This window comes from Mustela putorius, unplaced genomic scaffold (genome assembly GCF_011764305.1).
Source record: "Mustela putorius furo isolate JIRA1106 unplaced genomic scaffold, ASM1176430v1.1 tig00003834_pilon_pilon_pilon, whole genome shotgun sequence".
In the NCBI taxonomy this organism is placed as follows: domain Eukaryota; kingdom Metazoa; phylum Chordata; class Mammalia; order Carnivora; family Mustelidae; genus Mustela; species Mustela putorius.
Genome location: NW_025421987.1, coordinates 47,604,434 through 47,626,249, shown reverse-complemented (window position 1 = coordinate 47,626,249; position 21,816 = coordinate 47,604,434). Strand labels below are relative to the sequence as shown.

The window sequence follows — 21,816 nt, the reverse complement described above, 5'->3', positions numbered from 1 at the left end:
CAGGTTACCTGCGTAAGAATGCTGTGTGCCCTCACTGGAAATGGATGAGGTTCCTCCAATAGCAGTAATTCCTTCTCTCTTATTAATTATTTTGCGGAATGTCCTGCTGATGTGTTTGCTTTTTAACTCTTGTATCAGCTGGAATGGAATATAAGTAAAATTGAACCTTGACCAATCATAACAAACCTTACAATGTGACAGATAATTATTTAGACTTCTTTATTTGGAATAACATCAAAAGAAATCCTAATCAGGTACTCTCACCCTTATTGGTTAGCTCTTGTGTCATTTTACCCAGCATACAAAATGTCCAAACATTTGCACCCCAAACACTAGAAGAAATTTCGTTATAATTAAGCTTAAATTAAATACACTGAAATTATTCTCCTGTGCTTGCCACAACATTTTGTCGTGCCTTTTGAAAACTAAAGAATAACTCACTACGTGACAAAGATTTTTAATGCTTTAATGAGGATTATTTTCCTGTCTGAGCATTGCAAATGTATATATGTTTTAAAATCAGTAAGTCAGATATTGTAGGAAATAAGAGAGGCTTGGAGAAATACCCTCTTTCAATCACTCTCATGATTGGCTAGACTGAATTTAATCAGTACTCCAAGCAGCAGCCAGAGTGCATTTTTAAAATTTTGAATCTGATCATGTGACTTCACACTCTCTTCTTCCTACATCACTGGCTTCCTATTGCTCTTATGATAAAAATGAAAATTCTGCAAGACCCCGAATGACCTGACCCCAACTTACTTCCCTAGCTGCATTCCATACACTTACCATCTCGCCCTATTCACACTCAGCATTTTCCAAGTGCTTGAGAAGATCTACCATCCCTAAAGCCACACAGAGCCTCTACAATAGGCTGTCACTTCCACTGGCCTCACACATCATTCAGTTCCCCCACTCAACCCCTTTGATCTGTTTAACATCTTTCTTCGGATCTCAGCTCAGTCTTCACAGCTCCCAGGACAAGTTCCCTGAGTCCCTGGGTTCTCCAGCCTCACCACCAAGTTCTATTTCCATATGACACATACAGTCATGGTTGTGGTGCTGGAAGAAGTGACAGCCCTTGCTCAGTGGGCAGGTGGCAAAGGCAATGTGGCCAAGTCATCCATCCCTCTTATCCAGTGAGTCTGAAATACATGATATTCAATATTCGGTTCTACAACCTATTTTTCTTTTGTTGGTTGTGTCATGTTTTATTTTTCATCCTGTTCAGTTCCCTGAGCCTTGAGGTACTTTAATAATGAAACAATGCTATCATAGCTAGCACCAAAATTTACCTGGTGACATTTGCTGAAACTGAAGGTCTAACTTATCACAAGAAAATAATTAGTTTCTAGGAAGTATAGCTCCCATATCTTAGCTATGTCAGTCACCAAAAAATATTCCATTTCTCAAGACCAAGTACTGAGACATTAAAACATTCTGTACACAAATAGTCAATAAGCACTGAACTCAACTGTAGTTTTATTATCACGTGAGCTATGACTGCCAAAGCCTGACTTCCAACAACTTGAGAATAATTTTTCCCTTTCTTTTATGAATTATTTGTGGACACTGTTGTTACCATCACCATCATCATTATAAAGCAGTGCTTTTATCTGGTCTCCGTAGCCAGATTTAATGAAAGAGAGAGATGACATTATTAAAATTTTGCTCAAAGCAAAAAGATCAGTAACCAGGAAAGGAAGGGATTACTTACTGACACAAACTCTTGAAAATTGATTTTGCCATCTTTGTTGTTGTCAGCAACTGCTAGAATTTTCTCCACAATCTCGCGCACCTTGTATCCAGGCAGAGGAAGGCTCGCTTCCTTAAACAGGTCCTGAAGTTCATAGTCACTAACATATCCACTGTTGTCAATATCTGTAAAGATAAATTATGAGCTGTCAACTATCACTTGCACTCTTCATCAGAGGTGCACACCCCGCAGGCCTCGTGGGAGATTCACAGGCAGGTAGAAACTTTCCAGTTTGTTCCACAAGTTGCAGTCACCTTTTCTCTTGTATCTGAACTGTACAAGTAGTCTATGCACTTTATCAAAAATCTCATATTGAGATGGACTTTATCCACACAGATTTAGAACTCCATGAGTATTTTAAGTACATGAGCATAAGTATAAGAGCATGAACGTTGCTCTGGCGGATGAAAAACTCAGGCTTAGCATATGACTAAATTTCAAAGAACTAAGCATTGACAAATCTCAGATACCTAGAAGAAACAGCAGCAATGGTCATGAGGGAACACCCACCCAAATTTTAACTTCTTCACAGAACTTATAAAATGGATCTGTAGGTCTCACATTCTGTATAAAATATGTGTATCATGTTTGTGTATTAAATACAATAAGGTATTTCTGCTATACATTTCTCTTGGTGGCAGTTCTGTTTCATTTGTCAATAATTCATTGCTTCTTCATTATGTATTTATGATACCATTATGTAGGCTGAATCATGTTTGATGTCAATTTGACATTAAGTATTCAAGAAATAATTTCACACCTGTATTTGGACTTTTGAAAATAGGTTTCCAGGCATTTTCATGTTATCACTGAGGTGCCCTTCCCTAGGTTTTCCCTGGAGATTAGATATCACTTCTTGACACAGAACAAAGGCAACACAAAATACTCCCAACCAGAGTTGGCAACAGAGCTCTGGATTGTTTGGTTAGTTGCCTGGATCCACCTTCTTATATAGGCTTTCTTGACTCATCTGCTAATAGTTGCTTTGTTTCCTCTATTTCATGTTTTCCTCTCCATAAAAGAGCCATCCTCACTATAACTCACTTAATAATAAAGACAGAAACTTTTCTTTTAAACTCTTGTACACAAGTTTTAGAATTAACAGTTTAGAACAATGGAAAGTTTCTCAACTAGAATCTACCAATAACTAAAATATTGCTATAACCTCAAAAGTCAGTCAGAAACATTGATATGGCAATAATAATATTATTTTCTCTGAACTTAGAGCAAAATATCATTATTTAATATATTACAAGTTTAGAATTGTTTCCTATAATTCTGAAATAGGCAAATAAACTACCTGGCTTACTTCTTTACCAGTACTATGGCAAAGAGTATTTAAAAATAAATACGATTAAAAAAATAAATAAATAAAATAAACATGATTGAGGGGTGTCTGGATGGCTCAGTTGGTTAAGTGTCCAAATCTTGATTTTGGCTCAGGTCATGATCTCTGGGTCATGAGACTGAGTCCTGCATCTGGCTCCTTGCTGGGCATGGAACTCGCCTAAGATTTTCTCTCTCCCTCTTCCTCTGCTCATCTCCCCCACCCTCACAGGCAAGATTGAGGAAAAGTTGTTTACTTACTAACTGCCATGCTATACTAACAAGAATACTTAGGAGCTAGAGCTCTGAAGATGAGTAAGTCTGTGTGCTTAAATCCTAGCTCCATCCCTATGGCCTCTGTGGTTTGGGTATGATGTGACAAAAAAATAATAAATACCATTTAATAAGCACATATTCTGTGCCACGTGATTTGTTAAGAACTTATCTCACAAAATCCTATAACAACCTTGAGGTAATTAATAATATAATTCTTATTTTAAAGATGAGGAAATCAAGGCTTAGGTTAAATTATCATAAAGATTATAGTTTAAAAAGAAACAAGACTTTCTTATAATTCAACAAAAATAAATAACTTGATTAAAAAGTGGGCAGAAGAAATAGACACTGAATAGGAATGAAGAGACATTTTCCCAAAGAAGTTATACAAATGTTCAATACACATATGAAAAGATGCTCAACGTCACAAAACATTAGGGAAATGTAAATTAAAACCACAATGAGATACTGCTTCACACTTTTGATGGCTATTACAAAAAAAAAATTTTTTTTTAAACAGAAAAAGTAAGTGTTGACAAGGATTTGAAGAAATCGAAACCCTTATGCACTACTGATGGGACTGTAAGATGTGACGCCACCACAGAAAACAGCATGATGGTTCCTCGAAAGATTAAACTTATAATTACCATATTATTCAGCAATACCACTTCTATATACACAAAATAACTGAAAGGAGAAATGTGAACAGATATTTGTATACTCAAGTTCATAGCAACATTATTCACAATAGCAAAAAGGTAGAAACAACTCAGGTGTCCTTCGACAGATGAATAGATCAACCAAATGTGATGTAGACGTAAAACAGAATGTTGTACAAGATGAGGAGTTGGTATTTAATGGGTTTGGGAAGATAAAAAAGTTCTAGAGATAGTGGTATGGTTGCATAATAACATGAATATATGTAATGTCACTGAACTGTATACTTAAAAGTTACTAAAACAGTAAGTTTTGTTATGCTATTTTACCAAAATGTATAAAGAAAAAAAAGAAGACAAATATTTTAATCTGTCATCTCACCTTTGAGACCCAAAAAATATCCCATGTAGTAAGGTTGGATGGGCATGATACTGAGTTAATAAGTAGCAATTTATCTTGTCAATAAAAAGCTAGTACATATTGTGCTAGTGTCAGCACTGCCCTCACATAGAGCAAATTATCTGGCTGTCAGATTTGTTCCATCAGTGAATTATTTATTCAAAATATCATTAAATAAATATTGCAGGATTATATGTCCATGAGTCATAAGGAGTAAAGCTAAACAAAGAAAACAGATTACTCATTCATCCATATTTCACTAAGACTTAGGTAGCACCTCTGTTCAAGCTACCAAACTGCACTATAAAATAACAGCAGTAGCAAACTAGGAGAGACATTTCTATTACTTCCTCTGTTTGAATGCTCAAAATGAGCAGACCAGTCCAAAAATTGCCTTTTGTCTTGAAAAGATTCTGGGCACTGCATACAATACTCTATAAAATTTATTAATAACCTTCTAGAAATCGTATTATATTCATGCCATGCTCTACTGACAAATATACCGTCTTCAAAATAAAGAAAAGATCAGAATTAAGGCATTCACTGTGAGCCTAATTCAGCCACCATGTAGACTGTGTTTGGAAGGTTTGAGTTACTCTGGAGATGACTGTGCAGAGAAAAGTAGAAGAGCCCAGGGATTTGTACAACTCACTTTACTTAACAGCAATGATTTGTAAGTTAAGTTATAAGGTCTTAACAGCTTTACTTTTTGCGGGGGGGGGGTGGTGGTTAAGAGCTTTCTTTTTAAAGCTGAAATTGTTCTCTTTTTATTGGTCTCTAAAATTCATTCTGTACTGCATTTCATCTACATGAATTTTAGAAGTTATTCACTAAGTTTATGAGAAATCTAGGCACGAGACCAACTGTGATCATTATATACCCTCTCTGGTCTACCATCTGACTGTTTCTCATGGATTGCTCTTCTGTACCAGAGAAGGAGCCTACTGTGGGAGGGGCAGTGGTGTCACAGTTTCAATGTCCTTTCACTGTGCTCACCTTTCATTTGCATGCTTTTGCAGACTAGAGCAAAAGACAATATTTATATCCCTGTTTGCCACCGGTTTCCTAGGAACCAAGTGCAGAAGAATTGTAATCCAACAGAGTATGAGGGAATATTTTGGGAAGAAAAATACAAAGCCGTCAGATGATAATGTCATAAAGACAAAACACTGAATGGCTTTAAAAAGTGAAAGAAGAAAAACCAGGATATGCAGCCTTTAAAAACAACCCAAAGGTTTTTTTTTAAATTATGTGTGAGGAAGAACGAAATTATGACATATGACCTTTAAAAGCAATATTCAGATTTTAAAATATTCTGCATGAAGTAAGAAAGTGTCATTGGTAGTGACAAACACATGCATGAAGACCAGAGTTCAGTTTATAAACAAGGAAGTGTTTCTATATTTTCTCTCTGTAATGAGGATATCATGTTAGGCATATTCAGTTACGCTGTCATTCATTAACCTGGATTACCTTAGGCCAGGAAATTATCAAAGAATTCAAAGTCCAGTTCTCCTAGAAATTTAAGCCAGTCTTAGTTTGTCTTTCAGAAAGAAAGAATGAATCCAGTAAAACCTGGATAGGAAAAAAAGGAGGGGGGAATAAAGCCAGGGGCAAATGAGTGGTAGTAAAACCAACAAAAGGTATTGTTCCATTCCTGGAAGTCTGATATCAAGCAGAATAGCAATGTCATAAGTAGTTTTTCTCAAGCATACCTATTTTATTAAATGCTTCTTGTAGCTCTTCCAGTTCCTCCCGTGAAATGACGGTGGTATTGTTTTCCATCTTTGGAGAAAATACTACCTTCGGGTCCTTATATCTAGAAAAAGAAATGTTATAAAAAGAACATTATCCCTTTGGAAAATTTTATCTGGGATACAGAGTACACAGGCAGTACACTGTCTAGAAAAAAACACCTGAGAGGTCTGGCTGACAAGGAACAAAAAGGAACAGAACCCCGGGGAACACCGTTTCCCAGAATAGGTAGGCCAGACAATAAAAGAGTTAGTACGGGGAAGAAACACCTGTCATTTACACCTTGTGCTTATACAGGGCATAGATGCTCAATAGCCTGTACAATTTTCATTTACATTTTGCCCCACTATTTCAGTAAAATAAACATTTCAGGTTTGAGAGAAGTATAGCATTTATAAATGTAAAGAAAGTGGTCAGAAAGTAAAATTTTAAGACATGACCTGAAGTCCACATAAAGAAGAAAGTAAGCATGTAATTTCTGAAATATAATTTATTCATTAAAATTTTTCACTGATCATTTAAAGGTCATAAAGATCATATTGTGTGAAGCCCTTGAAGAGTATTATGGCTCATGTGTCATTTGTGATCTATATATCATCTTGCTTAGGAATTTTTGGTGTTCTTTCAAAATGACAGATTTCTGAATCTTACAGTTATTCTGGGGCCTGGTTTAATTAAATCTTTGGGTTTGAAAAAATATACTACTGCCCACTATCTAATTGTACTCTGTTTTTAAAAAAAAATCTTAAGAGCTCAAGTAACGGGGCGCCTGGGTGGCTCAGTGGGTTAGGCCGCTGCCTCCGGCTCAGGTCATGATCTTGGGGTCCTGGGATCGAGCCCCGCATCGGGCTCTCTGCTCGGTGGGGAGCCTGCTTCCCTCTCTCTCTCTCTCTCTGCCTGCCTCTCTGCCTACTTGTGATCTCTACCTGACAAATAAATAAATAAATAAAATCTTTAAAAAAAAAAAAAAGAGCTCAAGTAACAGAGCTGATGAAGGGGTAAAGGGAATTCATCTTACTCCCCAGATGCAGTTTCTTACATCTTACATAATAAAATAATAAAATTTTATTGACTTCTCACTTTTAGAATGTTTCACTATAGTTAAAACTATTTATAGGCATACTTATTTTGTGCTGAAAGAAATGAAACATCATTTAGAAATTTTAAGCGTAATTCCCTAGTTCTGCAAAATGCTAATTCTGTCACAGCTGGCTTTAAATCTGTGGTTTTGGTCATCCTGCATATCCTTTCCCATATGCAAAATGGTTTCTATCCCTTGCCTCAAGTTTTATAAATAGTGATCCAAGGGGCACCTGGGTAGTGGTTCAGTTGCTTAAGTAACTGCCTTAGGTTCAGATCATGATCCCAGGATCTCACTCTCACTTTTGCTCTCAAATAAGTCAGTAAAATCTTTAAAAAAAAAAACAAAACAAAAAAACCCACAGTGATCCAACCTTCCCAACTGCACTCCACAGAAAGGCTTGCAAATTAAGAGTCCTTCTGTTTAACCCACATTTGAAAGGATAAATATACCTGGGGTTCTATTCTTTTTGCTCATGATTATTTGAATTTATGTGATTTGTTAATTACATAAACTCTTGTTATTTTCCCACAATTAGACAAAACTAGAACTTAAACTTATTGGGAAACCAATTACCCATACAATATGTTTCTTATTTTTAAAGCTTTATTTTTATAAGTAATAAAGTTGCTTCAAGTCCTTTGGTATTTAAATGAGAGAAATAGAAAAATATAGAGCTATCTTCAAGATACACTCCTAAGTGCTTGTTTCATCAGCACTGAAATTGGAACAATTCAGAGAAAATTAGCATGGCTACTGTGCAAGGAAGTTTTTTCAACAAAAATTCATGAAGTGTCCTGTATTTTTTTTTTAAAGAAAGTTATACCTTTTTTTTAAAAAGATTCCATTTATTTACTTGACACAGAGAGAAAGAGAGAACAAGAAGAGGGAGCAGCAGAGACAGAGGGAGAAGCAGAGGGAGCAGCAGAGACAGAGGGAGAAGCAGACTTCCAGCTGAGCAGGGAACCCAATGTGGGACTGGATCCAATGACACTAGGATCATAACCTTAGCTAAAGGCAGACACTTAACGGACTGGGCCACCCATGTGCCCCAATATATACTTTTCTTTTTAAAGATTTTTTTTATTTGACAGAGAGAAAGATCACAAGTAGGCAGAGAGGCAGGCAGAGAGAGAGGAAGGGAAGCAGCTCCCTACTGAGCAGAGAGCCTGATTTGGGGCTGGATCCCAGGACCCTGAGATCATGACCTGAGCTGCAGGCAGAGACTTAACCCACTGAGCCATCCAGGCGCCCCCAATATATACATTTTAAAAGAAATCTGCCTCTGTAAAATTTATAAAGTTTTGGAGGAAAGAATTCTAGCTAAGTCAACTCATATTTATGAAGCATATAACTTGGCAGTCCTGAAACACTGTAGAGTGAAGTTATGAGAATTTACTTTGCAATTTTAGAAAACTATCACTTAACCAGTGATTCCCCCCAATGGGGCAGGTTATGTTGAATTCTGTAAATAGATATACCTTCCCATAGATTTTGATGTGTACCATGTATTTCTTCAGTAATTCCAACACTGCTTTCCTCCTCTGCTTTTTTTTTTTTTTTAGCCCATATAATTTTAAAAACTTTCTTTCACCAACTAAAGCCTTTTTTTATCCTCTCTCCTAATCCTGGAGCGTATCCTAACACAACCAAATATATATTTAGAAACTTAAGGGAGTATATTCTAAGGACGAACTCAATTTAGATAAAATTTAATCCAATCTTTTATCCTCCCTCAAATTTCTAACCTCCCTGAACCTTTAAAAGCTTTAGCAGGATTAGTCTAAGCAGCCATTTCCAATTTATAGGATCTAGAACAGTTTCAGAGAAAAGGCATTAGGAACAACCCTGAGACCAATAAGATTCTGATGCCTTTCAATCAACCGTAAATCTTCCAAATGTGAGGGACCAAAGCTATTTACACGGGCACCTTTGGGCTTCCCAGCTATTCTGTTTTCTTTCCTCCCATTGTGGTCCTATATCCGATCACCTGATATTCTAGAGTTCTTGAGGTAGCTGCTGACCCAGCTGAGGCAGCTGGCCCCCTACTCTATCTTCCAAAATTCCCTTCTTCCCTTACTTCCCTTTCTCTAGTAATACAAAATATAAAGGCAAATATTTACTGAGGGCTCTCAATGGGCCCGCAATTCTGCCACCATCCTCACACACAAGCTTACTATGCTGATAGAACCAGCATCCTCTCTTAAATGTAAATTAGAGGGTTGCAGAGATTACTTACCTATGGAAGGCTAACAAAAGAAGAGATTCAAAATCAAATCTGTTTCTAGTGCCTCCAAGCTCTTAAATTCTACATGTAAATTAACATCCCTATTCTCTCACTGCAAGCATCACGGGTAGTTTTAAAAAAGAGATTGATAATTTAAGTCACGCTTAAGTATGAGTAATTGCTAAATCCTTACACTGCTCATCAAATTTGTATTTTAAGGGCATACTTACATTTTTTTAAGATTTATCTATTTATTTGAGAAGGAGAGAGTGTGCATGTGCGTGCAGAGGGAGAGGGGTAGAGAAAGAGTCTTAAACAGACTCCATGCTGAGCACAGAGCCTGACAGGGGCCTTGATCTCACAATCATGAGATTACAACCTGAGCCAAAACCAAGAGTCCCTCCCTTAACCAACTGCACCACCCAGGTGCCCCTAGAGCAAATTTTTATTTTAAAGCAAATGCCTGTTTTCTTTAGAATAACGGATGAATACATTATTATTTAACCAATAGAATATATACCATTAAATAAATCAACCACATCTGTTTCTTAAGAACACAGTCACTGCAAAAAGCAAAGTACTAGAGGATACATAGAGTGTATGTCACAATTATTATAAATTATAAAAACCCAAAATACTGAATTTGTTGTGTATGTTGCCAAATATAGGTGGTAAAACTTAAAAATATATGGGAATGACACACTAACTCAAAATATTGGTTGTCCTATGGAGATGGAGTAAAGGGACACAGCTGGAGGCTGAAGGTAAATTTATTACATTTTTTTAAAGAAATTTAAAGCAATTACGACAAAATTTTTAACATATGTTCAACCTGAGCATTAAGTATATGAATATTGGTTAAATTGTTCCTGTACTTTTCAGTATTTTTATTTATTTATTTATTTTTTATAAAGCATTTTTTTTTAAAGATTTTATTTATTTATTTGACAGAGAGAGATCATAAGCAGGCAGAGAGGCAGGCAGAGAGAGAGAGGAGGAAGCAGGCTCCCTGCTGAGCAGAGAGCCCGATGCGGGACTTGATCCCAGGACCCTGAGACCATGACCTGAGCCGAAGGCAGCGGCTTAACCCACTGAGCCACCCAGGCGCCCTCAGTATTTTTGTTTTAAATATTTCATAATATAATTGTTTAACTTTTAAACTCAGTAAAAAATAGTATGTAAATAAAATAATAAAGATAGCACAAGAATAGATTTGAACAGGAAAAAATTTCCCAAAGCCCCTCAGGACATGGGGGAAAAATTTTTTTTAAGTACTTCATTACCAAACAATCAAATAGTTAATATTATTGTGGCAGAATAATTCATTGAAATATCAAATTGTGTTTATTTTCCACCTCCCCTGCCTTCCCAGTCCCGCTCCTCAACTAAGGCAATAACTACCTCTTATCTTAGGATGCTGGCAGCACAGAAAGCAAAACCAGCCTGGGATCTGAGGTTCCTTGAGTCCGTGGGTCGAAGTACAAACTTCCTTAGGATTTACTTAGGCTGGATGTGCTTCGAGTGGGGCAGCGGGAGGAGGACATCTCTGAGAAGCCACTAGATGAGGAAGAGAGAGAGAGAAAGAAATTACCCTGGTGGGGAAGGACGAAAATCTGTGGGTGCCATCAAGGAAGACTGTGACCACAGGGGTGGCCAAGATAGGGACAGACAAGGTGCAGCAGAATCTCTGCGGAAGAGATGCACAGAATAAGCAATGGGCATTTCCCAGGTGGACAGTGAGGACTAATGACCAAGGACAGAAAAGCTTCCTCCAAGCCTTTGCTCTGTTGAAGACCTCAGACAACAGAGCCTAAGGGGCAGATTCCAGGGACCTGAGAAAAACCTGACTGCACAGGCAGGATGAGGCATCACAGTCAAAATAAATTTGCTTTAAAGAACATAGATAAGGGGCACCTGGGTGGCTCAGTGGGTTAAAGCCTCTTGCCTTCAGCTCCGGTCATAATCCCAGGGTCCTGCGATCAAGCCCCACATCGGGCTCTCTGCTTAGCGGGGAGCCTGCTTCCCCCTCTCTCTCTCCCTCTCTCTCTGCCTGCCTCTCTGCTTACCAGTGCTGTCAAACAAATACATAAAAACTTAAAAAAAAAAAAAAGAACTGCCTTGGATCAAAGGTCAGAGCACTGCAGTATCTCTGGGAGTATGTAACTCTATGGTATCCTGTATCCTCCTCCCTTCTTCAACTGTTCTCTTATCTTCCACAACCCTCCTCTTTTCCTATTATGTGCTACTCTCTGCTCCCCATTACAAGTTTAAAGATCACAAGGAAACTGGAATAAATCACTATGGGGAAAAACAAAGAGCTAAGATATAGGAATTAATTAAAGGGTTTTCTTTTTAGTTTAAAGGAATCCTAGAGAATACTTTCATTTTTCTGTATTTTCAGCAATCTCTTTCTTCAACCACATTTCCTAACAGGGGGAGCATCATTCATTTTCCAAAAAGCAAACACATTCATATTCCATATCAACCTGTTACTTTATCAAATTTTATCTAGTTAACTGTAATGCCTTTAATATATATGAACCAGGAGACAACTGACTTTGTTAAATATCAGACTCCTACTCTACATGCCAGACTGACCCCTCTTTGGACAAAGCAAGCTATTAAACACAGGTACGATAAAACTCAGATTTCTCCTGAGCATCCTTCTGCAAAGTAAAGTCAGAGGGTAGTATGATCCCCACCAGAATACCAATGTAAAAGCATGTGGTGAGTCAACAAGTACTCTGAATTCAGAAATGGGTTCAGACAAAAAAAAAAAAAAAAAAAAAAAGATTATATAGAAGGATTTCAAAAGAATAACTTTTTCAAGGAAAGACACTTAATGAAATGGAAGCTGTGAGCACCACAACTGACCCTCACTACTCAGTGTATGGGATTTGGTCACCCAAGCACAGAGGTTCAAATGTTACTTGATTTGTGCAACTGAATGAATGGATGTGAAGGGTTAGAGTTAGCTCACTGAATGCTTAACCAGCATGCAGGAAAAAAACCTGGTCTTTTCTCACAAGGCCTTACTCCAGACTTCTCTGCATTGATCCTGACTAACCCAAACAGTGCCAACTCTGTTCAGAAACCCCAGCACACAAAGCTGTGGTAAGTGCAAAAGTGATGAGGGATGGCCTAGGCAGAGGAGGACCATGGGTAAAGTTTGCCTCGCACTCTGCTCAGCTCCACCCAGATGGGTGACTAGTGTATCCACCGTGCCTTTCAAGGGAACCTGGAAACATTCTGTGTTTCTCTAGAAACACTCCCATCAAATTAGCTCATTCTAAGAGGCAAAAGAAAACATTTTGTCACCCTCTCTCACTGTTTCGCTTTCAAATAAATAAATAAAATATATTTTAAAAAAGAAGGGGGGGTACCTGGCTAGTACAGTCAGTTGAGCATCTGCCTTCAGCTCAGATTGTGATCCCAGGGTCGTGGGATGGAGCCCCGCATCAGGGTCCCTACTTAGCAGGGAGCCTGCTTCTCCACTCCCTTTGCCTGTGTTTCCTCTCTCACTGTCTCTCTCTGTCAAATAAATAAATAAAATCTTTTAAAAAAGAAAGAAAGAAAGAAAACATTTTGTCTCTTAACGTGTCAAAACCCAACCAGAGTTAGCACCACTCACCACATCCCCGATGCCAGTGAGGGATATTTCCAAGTGACGGCTCCTCTGAGAGAAGAGGAGCTAGCAGGTCAGGAGACCATTAATCACAGATTCCTAGCTAAGGTAACTGGATCTGCCCATTATCCCAGGATCTTTTCCTTCTCACTTATTATTTATATCCCATCTACTCTCCCACTCTCCCACCCCCCACTTTAGGACCACTCTGGCTCTCTCAGAAAATTCAACAACCAACATACCATCAACACACACAACATCTTTCTATGTTATATACCGAATTGCTATCCTATAGTTTTATAACATTATCAATACTTCAAGTATCATTTCCTGAACATGTTCTGTTTTCTTTTCCAGTAATTATTTCCCTTCTTCTGATAACAGCACCAATTTTAGTTTTGGGGTTCCACTCATTCCATATAATCCATGCATAGCATTTGAGTGAACCTCTAGTTCCAAGCCAATCAGTACATCATACTCTCTAGCCAAAGGGATTTGGTTTAGCAACAGGCATATAAGCCAGCTGGAGCCAGTGAGACATAAGAAAGCTTTTGTGGAACTTTCTGAAATGAGAGTCCACAAACTCCCCTGGATCAGTTTTTCATGAAGAAGTAGAGACCATAGCAGCTGTGCACATCTTGCCTCCAGGAGGGGAGGACCTAGGGACTAAGAATGAAGCCAAAACCAACACAGCAGAAAGCAGAGCCAGTGAATGAAAAGAAAACGTGACCCGGCAGGGCTGAATGCAAAATCCCGCTGTGCTAAAAACCCTGATGATTTTAGTTACTTGAAACACATTTTTTTAAAGCCAGTTAAACTGGATTTCTGTTGCTTGCAACAGAGTCCAAACTGATATATAGACATAGTTTACAAAAAGAAAATAAAAGGGGAGGCCAATTCCTCAAATGATAAAAAATATTTGAACTTTCTGATTTGGGAAAGAAATTTAATCATATTTTCTAAGTTTACATCTAAATAATTATTATTTTGTCATCACTTTTTTTTTAGGTTTTTGGGGGGGCAGAGAGGGAGAGAAAATCTTAAGCAGGCTCCATACCCAGCACGGAACTCAACGCAGGGCTCAATCTCACGATTCTGAGATCATGACCTGAGCTAAAATCTAGAGTTGGATGCTTAACCGACTGAACCACCCAGGCCCCATTTTTAGTTTTGGGGGGTTTTAAAAAAGATTTTATTTATTTATTTGACAGAGAGAGAGAGAGATCCCAAATAGGCAGAGAGACAGGAGGAGAGAGAGGGGGAAGCAGGCTCCCCACTGAGCAGAGAGCCCGATGCGGGGCTTGATCCCAGGATCCTGAGATCATGACCTAAGCCGAAGGCAGAGGCTTAACCCACTGAGCCACCCAGGCGCCCCTAGGTTTGCTTTTTTTTTTTTTTTATCTGAGTATGGTTGACACACAGTGTTACATTAGTTTCCGATGTACTATATCATGACTCAACATCTCTATATGTTATGCCGTGCTCACCATAAGTGTAGCTACTATCTGTCACCATACAGTGCTTAACAATATCATTGATTTTTGTCCTAATTTGTATTTTACCACCACCACCACACCTAATCCCAGAAATTCAGTGCATCAGTGAAGTATAGAAGTCCATTTATGGTTGCTCCCACAGCGCTGAAAACTATATTCCTAGCCTAAAGTCCTTTGGACTTACGGCTTCTTTGTTCCTTTTTTCCCTTCTCTATATCCAGAAAGATCCTTCCCATTTCTCCTAACTCGTTTCTTGTTAAAGATGACAAACTGAGTAGTAATAAATTATGAGAAATGGCAGGTCTTTCTGTTATGAAGGACGGCAGGCAATCTAGCTGCAATAACAAATACTCAAAGGCAACAAATCATTACAATCAGGAAATTACTAATGCATTGCACATAGGAAAAAAAAGAAAGAAAGAAATGTACCTAATACATGACAGTAACAATAACAGACACCCAAGATGTTTGTAGCTTCACCCAGTAGCTCACAAAACAGGGCTCCCCAAGTATCAAAGTTCCTATTAGTCTGTTCAATTTTCAAAGGGGTGCTTGACCTACCATGGGACCTACTGCTGCGTGGAACAACACTGTGCTTCCAAGTACAAAGGGAATAAGAAAGATGTATGGCAGACAGGAATTCAGGAATGAATGAGGCTTAAAAACAAACAAACAAACAAAAACTGCCTATCTAGTCTTTTTTAAAAATATTTATTTAGTTATTTTTAAGTAATCTTTACATGCAGTATGGGCTCAAACACATGAGATCAAGAGTCTCGTGCTTTTCCGACTGCACCAGCCAGGCACCCCTGATCTAGTCTTTAATAGCATTTTTATACATGATTAGATATCCAATGTAGTTATGGCTTCTCAAAGAAATTGACCTGAAATAGACTTTAAGTAGGAATATTAGAAACAACAGATTTATCAAATTTATTTGCTGCTATTGTTGTTTTGGCTTTCCAATTCACACTATTTCCAAGAGATGTCACCATATTGCTATCCAAAATTATACAAGCTGCTTAATTATTTTCTATTTTTAAATTCAAGAGGAAGAAAACATTCTAAAAGATAATGTACCCCATAATTAAATTTTCTTTTGTTGTTGTTGTCATTGTTGTTATTCCTTTAAACTAGACTTTAATCTCCTTCATCAGATTTTAACCTCAATATACTTTAGCTGTAAACCTATCTGTCTAGACTCTAATCCTTCCCTGTTAACAATTCTTCTTCCCCATTTTACCCTTTGAAAGACGTTCTCTTTCTTCCAAGGCCTCTTCCTGATTGTCCCTTAACTCTCCTTCATGTCATTTCCTGTCCTGAGAAACTCTATTCTCCTACATCTAATTCTTCACATGCCCTCCAAGCAGAGCTCGAATTCCACCATGAATTTCCCCATTGGCCACATTTTGTCTCAGCACATGTTTACTGAGAACATCTAAGGCACTAGGTGTTGTTCCAAGTGTTGAAGGCAATCTAATGATGACTAACACACAGCATCAGCTCTCAAAGAATTTATAATCTAGTAAGGGAATCAATAAACCACAGACGACAGTAATGGCAAACACATGAGACTCCTTTACCCATTATAAATGCCACTTATTAATCCCAGTTCTTTCCAAAAAGGCCTTGAGTTGCCTCTGGATCCGTTTTCCAACGTGATATAGCCCCTACTAAAGAGTCAGCCCTCCAAATGAACTAGGATGTCACCTTCAGAATTATTATGCAAGCTAGAATAAAATCAATAGGAAAGGAAGAATCTTCCAACTGCTCCCAGTCTTCCAAGAAGACTTTCAGAGGCGGTACTGTTTGAGCTGGGCCTTGAAAAATGAATAGTCAGAGAAAGACGCAAATCCCAGTTAAGGGAGAAAATTCTTAGTGGTCTCCCCAAAGAACACTGACTCTGACAGAATGGAGTTGTTGTCTAAGTGTCAATAACAGTAGTGCTGTTCAATAACAGCTAACTCTTCAATCTACTTGAACTTCAATAACAGTTCAATAACAATTCAACTTCAATAACAGTTGAATAACAGTACCTTATCTAATTTTTAAGTTTTTTGAGAGCAATGGAGTATCTTCTATTTCTTCTGTAATTAAAAATATTACAAGTGAGGGTGCCTGGGTGGCTCAGGTCATGATCCTGGAGTCCCAGGATTGAGTCCCACATCGGGCTCCCTGTTCAACGGGGAGTATTTCTCCCTCTGCTCCTCCATCTCATACTCTCTCTCTATCACTCTCTCTCTCTCATTCTCTTTCAAATAAACAGAATCTTTAAAAAAATATTACAGTGATAAGATGATGCAATACAACATAAATACTCAAAAATCACTTTTAACCTCTTGGTGACAATAATGGTGAGTAATCTTATTCAAAAGATGTCACTCCTCTGAAAGCCTTTTTAAAAAATAACTGTTTAATATCTTTAGTAACTGATTCTAAGTCCTTCCACAAAAGAGCATTACCGTTCTTCAGTTTATTGCAAATATAGCTTTCTTTTTTATATATTTCTTTCTTTTTTTTAAATCAGCCCTAATGTTAAACTTACAATACAAATTCTCAGCTATTAGCACTACACCATAAAGCACAATGAAAAGTATCTTCTTTAAATAAAATGAGTTTATCTTTTTGCCTACTAGGAATTTCAACTTCTGACATGAAAAGTAACCCCTGCCATCTCCAAAGGTGCCTGCATGCTACACCTCCTATTGGGAGCAGGCCAGTGCTGGCCAACCTACAGACTCTTCCTTTTTCCATTCAACTAGGTCAACAGTTCACTCTTTATGCACCTCAGAAAACAAGTGATCTTCTCACTGTAAGCCATACTCACTAAAAAGGAATTTTCTATTATTTCCAAGACTCATAGCTTCATCTGTATCCTCTTACCTACTGACAATGGACACATTTAATCTGCCTACTTGGTATTTGTGCCAGTTAAGGTATTTTCACTGTAAACCACAAAAACTGATTCTGGCAAAATGTGCCAAAATGGAACACCATGGAACATGCTGGTTCAAAAAGTCAGGGAGGGCTAAACAAGCAGGCTCTGGAAGGCCAGGAGCCAGGCAGTTCTAAGGAGCTTCACAGTGGAAACTTTTAGAGCTTTTAGAGCTGTCTCCAGGTGCCTCAACCCCCATCAGTCGCAGATGACAGTCTAATTCCCAGGACATCAGTCTGATTGGCAGAGCTCAGGCCACATGCCCAACCCTTATAGTCAGGGGATACCAAGAAGACCTAGAGCTATACAGAATCTCTTTGGCCTGGGTTCATTTGCCTTCTGCACAATCTCTGTATTTCCAAGAGGCAAAAACCAAGGTTTAAATCTGACTCCCAAGCAAATGCAAGGATGCCATTCTAATAGTTTTCTCCTGAACTGAACTCATCCCACCCAATTAAGAACATCTGGGTGTTGGGGCACCTGGGTGGCTCAGTGGGTTAAAGCCTCTGCCTTCAGCTGGGGTCATGATCCCAGGGTCCTGGAATCGAGCCCCTCCTCAGGCTCTCTGCTCGGCAGGGAGTCTCTTCCTCCTCTCTCTTTGCCTACTTCTCCGCCTACTTGTGATCTCTGTCTGTCAAATAAATAAATAAAATCTTCAAAAAAAAAAAAAACACCTGGGTGTCATATAAACAGGACTCATTAAATCTCCGTCAAACTCTCTATCCAAAGAAATCACAAAACACAACACTCACAGCAGTCCAAAAAGGCAAGGGAGACTTCCCTTATCTCTCCAACAGTAATAAACATTCTTGGGTACTCACCATAGGCCAAGCACTGTTCTAAGTAATACATAGACTGTCTCAATCTACACAGAAACTCCCTGAGGTTGGTAATATTACAACTCCTATTTCACAGTAAAGTAATTGAGGTCCAAGGCTTTGCAATAAGTGGCAGAGCTGAGATCCATGCCAAGAAGTTTTCCAAGTCCAGACCCTAATTATACTTCATAGTGGTGGTCTCCATACATTCCCCTCTACCCCTACATCTCATGTTATACACCCAGTGACGACTTCCTATTAGAACCTGCCTAGAACCTGGCTTTCCGGCATACAGTTAGCGTGAAGTGTGGACAGTTTTAAAGAGGGTCTGAGACAGGTTAGTTAATAAAGAGAGTCAGAGTTGGTTTTTGCAGGTTATAAAATAAAGTGTCTTAGAGTTTCAACTTCTGAAAACACCGTTTTAATTATCTATGTGCAATATGTTTTACTAGAAATCCAGAGAATGCATGGAAGGATTTAAATGAGCTTTGTGAGAATTATATGAATTCTTTTACATTACCTTTTTTTCTGTCTCTACAAAAGTACCTTACTCTTACTTTCTATGTATTATTTAGTCACTGGAAATTATACATGAGGGAGACTCCCAGACTGTAACTGCCTATATTGCCAAATATTTCATTCAGAATAAATGCCTCAACACAAATGTCAAAGAGCTATCAGAGAACAGGAAGCTGAGTCACTTCCAAGGGCTCTGGAATAATCCGGGCATTACTTCCTAGTTTATAATCCTTTCCCCCCATCTCCACCCAAGAATTTCCATGTAAATGATTCACAACAACACAGACATTCTTGTCCAGCTTGTGTCCAAATAAGCTGATGAGTCCTATCCAGGGTGTTTCCAGGTTGGGGTTTGAACTTTAACCTCCAAAGCACACATTGGTTTAAATTTGAAATGTTTCACTTTGTACATAAATTAAAACTTTTCAGGAGTTGAAACCCTGAGGCACTTTGTTTTACAACCTATAGAAACCAACTCTGACCCTCTTTATTAACTGACAAAGGAAGAAGGAATTACCATATATGTGTGTGTTTAGAAATCCTAAATTTCTATCAATTATGGATAAAAATTATTAGTGCCAAAAAATGATATTTTCCAACAAATGCAAAGGATGCCAGCCAGCCTCCTGCTCCTTCATCACCACAGATTTCTTAAAGAATACAATAATTCACAAAACTATGGTTTTATCATTCTTTCAATAGCCACCATGCTACCATGGAAGGATTCTGCTAGCTGAACGTAACAGGTCAGAGCCATTCCTACCACAGGAGATGGACACCTCCACAGTGCAAGTGGATATCTGCCCAAGCACTGTGAGGTTATCTGAACCTTTTGCTGTGGAGCATGGGAGGCAGAGCCCGCTACCAGCTCTGGAAATTTTCTCATATCAGAATCTTGGCATTAGAAAAATTAAACAGCACTCTATATTTATTGAGTATTTTATACTCTCCAAGCATCCATTTTACCTCTTTAACCTCTTATTAGACATAGGTCTCCCAACAAAGAAACTGAGACTGAAGTTTAATGATTTATCACATTTATAAAATCCAGTCCACACTTCTCCACAGATGACAGAACGGGCATCTAGACAGGAATAAAATGCTGTACTCAGAGTTCTAGAACACACCTTTGACAATGCTGGGTAAGAGTATTTACATCAAGAAAGGACTCAGAGTAAACACCACTGAAGACAAATAACAGCCAAAACTAGAACACACTGGCATTAATGTTTCTATGTCACAGGTTATATAGCTTTAGAAATAAAGAAATTAACAATGACTGCAAGAGGTTAATTACCAATAGTTTAATGAGTCAAAAGCCATCAATGATACAGAAAATCTGTATAATAAATTGTAAAGCTATAAAATTTTCTGTAACTCTCAAATTATAATCCTTATTTTCCTGAATTAAATCAAAATTACCTCAAAGACCTACTCAATACGATCACTTGAGAAGACCAACACTAGTTGTTAAATAAATCCCTCTCCATTCTCTGAGCTATACCAGGACTCCAGAGCTTACAGGAGAACAGGAAAAATGGGGAAGACACTTTCTGACACCACCACCTTCTGGGCCCATGTCAACCATTCAAAATCGCTAGCATCCACACCCCCAATTATAAGCCTAGAAACAGTGACCCTTCCTTCCAAAGGTTAGTCCCAGTCATCTGAGACATCTCCTGTGTATGCAGTCTCCCAAACTGTAAGCCTCAAAATCATCTTGACTCCATTATCCTCTCCCTGCAAAAAAACCATAACTTACCATCAAATCCTACTCCAAATTCTGGAATACCCCTTCTTCCTCATCTTTACTTCTCACTACCTTAGTCCAGCACTCTGGTGTCTTGTGAGGGCTACTTTAGCAGGTTCTGCTCTCCCTGACTCTCCCCATCCAGTACTTGGCTCTTACTCTGTGCCCATCCGCTTCAACATATATACCCTCAAACAGAGCCAACCTAACAATGCATTTAATGAGAATTATTTTACTTAAGATTTTGTGGAAACGTGGAGAAGAAAGTTCATGTTACCCACAGCTGGACAAAATTCTGCACATTTTCCTTTAATGAACCGACCCAATCTCTCTCCCAAACTCCTCTCTGGGATAGTGCCTCCTTGCCTGTCAACAACTCCTGGACCACCCCCTTTAGGTTTCAGCCTCCCACTTTCCAGGGTATTTCTTTCCTTAACCTCCACCCCAACCACTTTCCTTATGTTGAGCAATTCAACTCTTGGCTCAACTTCTGTGGTTTGCATTCTTTCACCCACCACCCTGTCACCAAACACACCTTCCACCGAAGGATCCAGTAGGCAGTAGGGGAATAGCAAGTAACACAAAGGACAAGTGAGTAGCCACTCTAGCCCCTATGACTAAGAAAATTTTCTAAACTGAAAAATCGGTGACCTACTGAAAACATCCTTTTAAAATGGTCACTAGGGGTGCTTGCATAGCGCAGTCGGTTCAACCTCTGCCTCTTAGTTTTGGCTCCGTCCTGAGTTTAGGGTCTTGAGAGACGGAGCCTACATCGGGCTCCGTGCTCAGCACAGAATCTCCTTGAGAGTCTATCTCCCTCTCCCCCTGCCCTTCCCGCTCATGCTCTCTCTCTAAAGTTGGTAAATAAATCCTAAAAAAAAAGTACAAATAAAACAGCCACTAAACTAAATGGAAATTAAAATAATAATGAAATACCATTTTTTTTTGCCCAGAAAATTAGCATCCATCTTTTTAAAGAATAAGAACCAGTTGGAGCAATAGTTCCAGGAAATATACAAACCCACTGTACTGGATGCAAATTGAAACACATTTTTTGCAGGATAATTTAGTAATAACAGGACCAAAGTCTCAAAAATGTTAATGAAGGAATCCCAGTTGCAGTAATTATTCTACAGAAACAAGCTGAAATCAGCGGAGAGATATTGGTATAAATATGTTCATTTCATCATTACTTA

At 38.4% G+C, this 21,816-nt stretch overlaps 1 protein-coding gene and 1 non-coding gene across 8 annotated transcripts in view; one reads left to right on the top strand and one right to left on the bottom strand.

Moving 5' to 3' along the window:
* Nucleotides 1–21,816, bottom strand: part of PLS1 (plastin 1) — a 116,564-nt gene that overhangs the window by 47,567 nt on the left and 47,181 nt on the right. For 4 of the 7 annotated variants that reach the window (XM_045088474.1, XM_045088473.1, XM_045088475.1 and 1 more), the window contains 4 exons: nucleotides 10,879–11,034; nucleotides 6,130–6,233; nucleotides 1,718–1,881; nucleotides 9–138 (listed from right to left, as the gene is read on the bottom strand). In XM_045088474.1, coding sequence (XP_044944409.1) covers nucleotides 9–138; nucleotides 1,718–1,881; nucleotides 6,130–6,199 — 364 coding nt within the window. In that variant the 5' untranslated portion in view covers nucleotides 6,200–6,233; nucleotides 10,879–11,034. The remainder of the gene's footprint in view (nucleotides 1–8; nucleotides 139–1,717; nucleotides 1,882–6,129; nucleotides 6,234–10,878; nucleotides 11,035–21,816) is intronic. The other 3 variants (XM_045088478.1, XM_045088476.1, XM_045088479.1) reach the window with 1 other exon arrangement.
* Nucleotides 7,953–8,057, top strand: LOC123394623. Its single transcript, XR_006609376.1, has one exon. It is a non-coding gene; the product is annotated as a U6 spliceosomal RNA (small nuclear RNA).